The 8,237-nt window shown below is 45.0% G+C and overlaps 1 protein-coding gene across 1 annotated transcript in view; it reads right to left on the reverse strand.

Annotated features, from left to right (window-relative positions):
- The window catches only part of PPM1H (protein phosphatase, Mg2+/Mn2+ dependent 1H), a 194,412-nt gene extending 187,027 nt beyond the window's left edge, over positions 1-7,385 (reverse strand). Inside the window, exon 1 of the mRNA XM_075930876.2 lies at positions 6,692-7,385. Coding sequence (XP_075786991.2) covers positions 6,692-6,927 — 236 coding nt within the window. The 5' untranslated portion in view covers positions 6,928-7,385. The remainder of the gene's footprint in view (positions 1-6,691) is intronic.
- Between the last annotated feature and the right edge of the window lie 852 nt (positions 7,386-8,237).

Consider the following 8,237-nt stretch of genomic DNA (forward strand, 5'->3'; position numbering starts at 1 on the left):
GGCGGAGGCGCCCTTATCAACTAATCGAATAGTCGATGCAAATTCCATCAACTATTTGATTAGTTGATTCATCAAACATAATATCCCTAAGGCAGATGCTGTTGCAGGGGGAAGGTTGGAGAACTGCTGTGATGCTTTGACATTCCTTAGCATGGAGAGCTCCAGAGCTAGACAGGAATCTTAAGAAGCACAGGGATCAGCTCTGCCTTCACTCAACACTGCCCGGTGGGATGCTTACCCCCATTGCTTTGCTCTGTCAGCCAACAGGATGCTAGCACTATGGCCATGAAATGTCAACAATGGGAGTAAAAAAAAACTGGTTTGACTGGTTTTCACATTTGGTGACTTTTGCATGTCAAAAGCACTTTTGTCGCCAAACCTTCCTAGTGTAGACATAACCTCAGAGGGTTAGTTGGGTTAGTATGTATCTGCAAAAACAACGAGTTCTGTGGCACGGTTGGGCATGTCTACACAGAAGGGCAAAAGTTGAATTAAGATACGCAACTTCAGCTATGCTACTGATGTAGCTGAAGTCGAAATAGCTTAATTTGGCTTTTGGTGCTGTCTATACAACAGGAAGTTGAAGGAAGAACATTCTTCCTTCGACTTTCCCTTACTCCTTCTGAAATGAGAGTTACAGGAGTTGGAGTAAGAAGTCCTCCACCTCAACATTATTTTGAAATAATGCCTTCTGTATAGACACACTCTTTGTTATTTTGAAATTACATCAATTATTCCAAAATAATGCTGCTGTGTAGACATACCCTCAGAGATAAACCTGTTAGTCTCTACGGTGCCACAGGACTCCTTGTTGTTTTTGTTTATATCAGGTTAGTCAGAACATCTCCCATCAGAAAACAAAACAGAAGCATTTACCAAAACAAAAACAAAACAAAAAAAGTCCCAAGATACCACCACCGACTTAAAACAGGTTTTTTTGATGCACAAAATTGCAAGGACATCATACCTCTGGAATAAAGGAAGTGTCTAGTTGAAAGAAATAACTTTTGTCATTCTAAAGAAAGGGGTGGATCTGCTATCAGAGCTTGACAGTTCTCAATTCTTCTGGATGAAGTAACAGCCAGAAGGGAGATTGTTTTCCAAGATGACAAATGTTTAGTGAATAAGCAAGTAAGGAAACCTCAGTAAGCCCTACCAATTTCATACTCTGATACCAGGAAGGAACCCTGCTTTACGCTCTGCCTCTAAATATATATTATTTAGCATTTTTTTGCTCAAAATAGTTATCCGCAATGTTTCAACATTCTACATGCAGGTGGAATTTTATAACTGATACCAGAGTGCAAGTCTCAGATTTAAAAAAACACCTTATCAAAATTAGAAACAAACTAGAATATTGCCACTTAATTTTGCTGAGATAAATACATTTGTGTATAGCAAATTCTTAGCAATAAGTTCAACTCTGAACCAGTTGAAGTATTTCTGAAAGAGAAAACAGCCTGAAATACTGATATGAAAGACACAAGAGGAAAGGATGGGCTGTTCCAAGGAATAATTCCAGACTTTGCAATAAACACCATTTTATTATGGAAGATATGGTGGGATGCAAGCAATTACCATTATCACTTCAGTCACAAGTTACTAAGATTATGAAGATCCCCTCTCTTTGGGGATTATGAAAGAAATCATAGAGGTAAAGGTCTCAAAGATAGAAGCCTCATTTAGTCTATGGTGCCAGTAGTTTGAATTTATTGTATATATGTCCCTGTCCTATCAGAATAGATTCTAGATGCTGACTGAAATTTGTATGATGACTTAGCTGGATACCAATAATAAAAAGGACCTCTGGAGCCATAAGTAAACCAACATGTCTGCTACTACACATTACGTGAAATCTCAAGGAGCCTGCTATATAGAATAGGAAAATTGATTACATCCCTATGCACAGTAAGAGTGCATTTGCTTTCTTTACTCATGACTAGATATTCATAATTGTTGAGGACTTCTATGTAGGGAACTTGTTTATGCAACGAGCTTACTGCAGAAAAGATTCTGAAGTAAAAAAGTTGGTAAAAGAAATATGGAAATATTTCAATATGGAAATAAAGAAATTGAGTTGATCACAGAGAGATAATTCTGAACCTTCTTGAAGATGCAATTTAAAAACCACAATGGAGAGAGGAATTCAGGGAGAACAGTCTTTTCTAGACTTGCCTCAAGAAAAAAAATAGTGAAGCAACAACTAAATCACTTCCTTTAAATATTACATCATGTGTTACTGGACAGGTATAGCAGATTTCTCTCTGATGTCCCTTCAATTAATTACTAAGGGAGCTAACTACAGAGAACATTCCATTAAAGTATGAACGTTAAAAGCAGAAAGGGAGGATCTAGTTTTTACAACACAACAATGAACTTTTTGAAAAAGTGTTCCACCTTCCTGTCCCTTATTCAGGCAATTCTAAATTTGTCATCTCTATTCTCCCCCTTGATATGTGGGCATAACTCCCATTATCACCACATTTTATGATGAGCTGAGGGAAGGACAAGCCAATTGTATGTACATATTACACCAAATCCTGTCATGATTAAGCCACAAAAAGTTAGCCTGCACCTGCCAAAAATAAATTTGAAGTTGACAAATATGAAGAGTTTGGCATTGTTTTCCTTTGTAGCACAAAAATTCCCTGAGTCCACATCCATTTTCTTTGCTCAGTAATGACTGTTTCACCTGCTTTGCATTGGGAAGATGGGTGCAATTTTGGTATTTGCCTTATTTCACCCCAGCTTCTCTAAACAATACCTGGTTAATTCTACTGTGAAACAATTTTGAAAGTTCTAGAAAGTCTTCTAAAAGGCAAACATTAGTGGAAATGTCTACTAAGGAGACTATTTTCCCCTCTTTCTTCAGCAGTGGAAGATCTCCCAATGGGCCCTAGTCAAACAATGAAGTCAATAAATGTCTCCCAAATGAGTTCAATGTGGGTTGGATCAGGCCTATGTGAAACTAAGGGATTGCCTCATTTCAGTAGTTACCAACAGGTCCTGCACTTTAACTGAACCACACACCAAAGATTAACACTGAAAAAATGAAAGTTATCATACAGGTAAGATAAATATCTTTTCTTTTCTGATCACACCCACCAGAGCCATTTTCTTTATCTGCAAACATTAATTCAAACAAACCAGCTCCACAAACCAGATCCACAGGGAGGCCCTGGAATCACAGTTCATCCATAAATTCAATGCACATGCTAATGGATTTAATCGTGATATGGGTTTGTTGGGACACTATCTACTTAATAACCACTGAAGGTGCTAACAGCTCTCTGAGTGGTATCCTTCCTATCTTGGGAATCTACTGACTTCGATTTTTATCTGCTTAGGTTTAAGTACTCATTCTCCAGATACTTAATGATGCTGTCTCCCACCCTCCTCCCTTTTTCTTTGTCTTCCTCTCTCCTATTTATTTTGAGTTTTCATATCCCAAACTCATAACTCCGGTCATCTGAAGAAGTGGACTGTGCCCACGAAAGCTCATGATACCATCTACATGTTTTGTTAGTCTATAAAGTGCTACCAGACCATTTGTTGTTTTTTTTCAGTAACAGACTAACTCGGCTACCCCCTGAAGCTCATAAGGCATACAGTTTCCCACACAGTCCCACTATGCTTTCTTTGCCTAGCGTAACAAAAAACAGGACTACGTCGCACTTTAAAGACAAAAAAGATGGTTTAAAGTGTTACACAGTCCTGTTTTTTGTTTCAGCTAGACTAGACTAACACGGCTACATCTCTATTACTATTATTTGCCTAGCGTCATACTCTTCTTTCTTGAAAAACTCCTTCTACATTAAAACTCCCTTGGACTCACAGACATGTACTGAGTCCACTAGCAGCCATCTATTTTGTACTTCGTTACTGATATACTGTGTCCATTAACCAATCATAGGACCTCAGTTACTCCCTTTTGTAAAGAATGATTTAGTAGATTATTTTACCACCAGAACAACTGAAAGTTTTATAAACGTTCAAACCTCACCCATTTTGATAACTCCTTGTGAAGTTATTTGATGGTTTACTCTATTCCCTAAAACTGGGTTTGGGGGGAGGGGGAATTAAAATTCTCTAAATCCTATTTTACATTTCAGTGCTTCCATACATATTAGAAGACCATTTTTTACCTTTTCAGCAGACTCATTAAAGCCTTGCTCCAACTCCCCAAGTTGTCAAAAAATTAGGGTTTTTATTACTTTAGAGCAAGACTGGAGAACCTGTAGGCCTTACACCGTTTGTCAGGGTAAGTCACTGGCAGCCCACCATATGGTTTATTTACCTGAACATCTACAGGCATTGAGTCCTTAGGCTCCCACTGGCCATGGTTCACTGTTCTCAGACAGCGAGAGCTGCGGCAAACAGTTGCCCAGCCCATGCCACTTCCCACAGCTCCCATTGGTTGGGAAAGGTGAACCGCAGCCCCTGGAGTTGCGAAGCTCTGGGTCTATGGACACTCAGGTAAACAAACTGTCAGGTTGTCTGCCAGAGGTTAACCGTTCAAGGCCAGCATGCTGGAGGTTCCCCACCCCGCTCTAAGGTTTTGTCTACGTTGCCACTTTTTTCAGTATAGCTTATGTCACTTAAGGGTATGAAAATAATACTGCTCTGAGTTACACCAACAGACATGCTGGTGTGGACAGCACTGTTGGTGGGAGAGCTTCTCAAGTAACCTAGCTACTGCCACTCATTGGAGGTGGTTTTATTATGTTAACGTAGAGCGCTCTCCCATCAGCATAGAGCAGCTACACAGGAGACTTTACAGTGGTGCAGATTATTGGGATAAATGTGCCACTGTAAGCACTCTAATGGAGAAATGGAGTTGCATTAGGTCCTAAGAGATAGCGCCTCACAGAAAGGAAGCGATTTCTCCCCCAACCTCTGGATTTTTTGTAGCTTCTGTAATCAATCATCGCTATTGACACAGCTGGTCTTACAGTTTGTACTCTACAGATCTCAATCTTGCTTCCATTGAAACAATGGTAAAACTAATATTAAATTCAGTGGGAGCCAAATCATGCACCACCACATAAATCTCCTGGTAACTAGTTTCATTGTTGAACAGTTGATGGGGTCGCCTATCCAAATGCAATGCTGCAGGACCAGATCATCCGCAGGAGGGACCGAACCTTAAAGGCACACATTTTAGCCCCTACCCCATGAGCTAAAAGCCAGCTGGAACTAAGCTAAGGCTGTAGAGCAGATTTCACTCTCCCTTGTCATTGGCCGCAGAGCCTCTGTTACATAAACAAGCTCTGCACTTTGTGTACTGCAAGAATTGTCCCTAAGAGGTCACTTGCCTTGACTGTGCTTAAGACTGGAACTGGCTACTGCCCAGATACACAATTCCTTCCAAAATAAACACCAATGATACTACTCAAGGTAATGAACTATCAGCACAGCAGAGAGTGGCCAGGACTATTCATACCTCAGAGTGTCCTTAACTTCCCAATAGGCTGCTTTTCCATTTGTATGGATCTTCAATGTGAGATTTGCAATGGGAAGTCTTGGATCTCAGTGCAACAGAGAGAGGACACTAGGCCAGCACAAAATATATTTGAATGCTGCTAGTTGTGAAGCAAGATAACCAGGAATGGTGCAGGGACACATTCTTGGTCAACAAGCTTCTCCACAAACTACCTAAACCAAGTTTAGTGTTTGTGTCAATGCAAAAAGCTGCTCAACTGACTTATTCATCCCCTCCTTCCCCCCTCCCCAGCAGTCATTTTCAAAGAGTACAGAAGTCTCGCTTTCATCAAATCCCCCCAATATGGGTATTCACAATATATCCAGTCACCAGCAATCATCACCAGGATTTAGAATAATAGCGTATCATTTAATCCTTTCAATTCAGGGAAATTAAATATGTGGTACAGCTGTAAACACCAACTGGGGGTAGTAGAGGAGTCTGAGATACTGGAAATCAGCTGAGGTACAAAAGCAGGGAAGAACTACTGTAGTCTCCTTCATTCCACCTTCCCAGCCCAGCCCCCGGTGCCAATGTATACACAGAGGATGGAAATTTTTTAGAACTGAGAGTGCTCAATGACAAATGCTGGCATTGTGCTCAGCGCTGCTCAGGCCTGGGAAGGGAGGTGTTAAATCCTAGTTCCCCATCCTCTCCAGCAACACAACCAGAGATAGCCACATAACAGCTGTCTCACCCCCACACGGGCATGCACCAATTTTGAATCAGCCAAAATGTCTATGATTTAAGGTTTGCAAGAACTCCTTCCCCGGGCCTAAGGGGCAGCCCGGAGAGAAGCAGAACCCCCAAGGTTATTTTGCAAAAGACGGGGCTCGCTTCAGGAAGGCAGAAAACAGCCTGCCCCGGCAGAGGCTTCAGATGAGAGACCTACTCAACTCGACGCATGTACCAGCCGCCCCTAGCAGGGACAGCAACCCTCCCCCGCCAGACGGGCATGCCTGGGGCAGGAATGGTGTCACAAGCGACACTGCCAGCCCCCGGGCCCTCGCCCTCAGGCAGAGGAAGAGGAAGCCCAAATGGGGGGTGCACTACCCTGGATACTAACGCGCTGGGGTGCTCCGCTGCCCCCGCGCGCCTCAGGGAACACCCCTCCCCGCTCCAGGGGACACCCCGGCTGTGGCGCGGAGAAGCCCCCAGAGGGGCAGGGGCACGGGCCGGGGCAGGGGGCGGGCAGGCTGCCGTACTCACTCGGCGTATCCCGTGGTCCAGGGCAGGCGCTTGGTGTCCTTGCTGAGGATGAGGATGGGCCGGGCGATGTGGTCGGCGGAGCATTCGACCTCGTCCGCCGACAGCCCCAGGAACTCGGGTCTCCCGTAGGGGAAGCGGAGGGGCAGGTCCGAGCCGCCGCCGTGCTCCGCGCCCGAGCCGCCAGCCATGATGCCGCCCATGAAATTGGCCACGGCGGACTTCACGCGAGTGAGCATGTTACTCCTGCCCGCGCCGGCCCCGGCCGCCCCCGCAGCACCATCCAGCGCCGGGAGCCGGGCGCGCCACGGGCCAGCTCAGCCCAGCCCCGCCGCCGCCGCTCAGGCTGCCCCCGCTGCACTTCCGCAATGGAGGCGCTGCATGGAGCGGGCGGCCAGGAAATCCACCCGCAGGGACGAGGCAGGAGCGGCGGCGGCTGCGGAGCTCCGGCTGCAGCAGCTGGTCCCCCTCCCCGTGCGCCGAGCGCTGAACTAAGCCCAGGGGGAGCGGCGGCGGCTCGGCTGAGTCATGTGACCAGCAGGGAGGATTTACCCGGGCAGCTTCCTGCTTCTCCTGCTGCAAAAAACCCTGCCACAGGCTTGGCAGGGGGCTGGGGCGACAGCTCCCCCTTCCCCTCCTCCCGCGCCCCGGCCGCAGCAACGCTTGGCCGTGCCGTGGGGAATGTTCCCGGGGGAAGGGGTGGTTAGGAGCCGTGGGCGGGTCAGGCTGAGCAGGCAGCTGGCAACCCATCAAACAGGTGTACATGCCCCCCCCGCTCCGCCTGGAGCGGGTCTGCCTTTCCCAGCGGTGCCGTGCCCTGCTCCCACCAGTAATCCCACTCGAGTCAACATGAATGGAGATATTAGACTATGGCTCGAAGTGACGGTGTGAGTGGAGTTCCCTGTAAGTAAATAAAGAGCCCTGCAATTAGAGACTGCATGGTGGAAACGGAAATTCTGAGGCCGTTAGCTTTGATGGACATTAAAAAGAAAAAAAAAAGTCTTCCTTAACATAGCAAAAAACAAAATACAGGACTATGTAGCACTTTAAAGACTAACAAGATGGTTTATTAGGTGATGAGCTTTCGTGGGCCAGACCCACTTCCTCAGATCAAATAATGGAAGAAAATAGTCACAACCATATATACCAAAGGATACAATTTAAAAAAAATGAACACACATGAAAAGGACAAATCACATTACAGAACAGAAGAGGGATATGGGGGGGGGGGAAATAAGGTGAATGCCAGTGAGTTAATGATATTAGAGGTGGGGAAGGGGAAATGTCTGTGAGTTAATAGTATTAGAGGTGATAATTGGGGAAGCTATCTTTGTAATGGGTAAGATAGTTGGAGTCTTTGTTAATTCCCCTGCGGAGAGTGTCGAATTTTAGCATGAATGCCAGTTCAGAGGATTCCCTTTCAAGTGCAGATTTGAATGTCTTCTGAAGTAGGATGCATGTTAGCAGGTCATTCAGACAGTGTCCTTTCTGGTTGAAATGACAAGCAACTGTTTTTTCTTTGTGATCCTGTCTAATGTCTGTTTTGTGG

This window comes from Pelodiscus sinensis, chromosome 1 (genome assembly GCF_052426305.1).
Source record: "Pelodiscus sinensis isolate ZL-2025 chromosome 1, ASM5242630v1, whole genome shotgun sequence".
NCBI classification, from domain to species: domain Eukaryota; kingdom Metazoa; phylum Chordata; order Testudines; family Trionychidae; genus Pelodiscus; species Pelodiscus sinensis.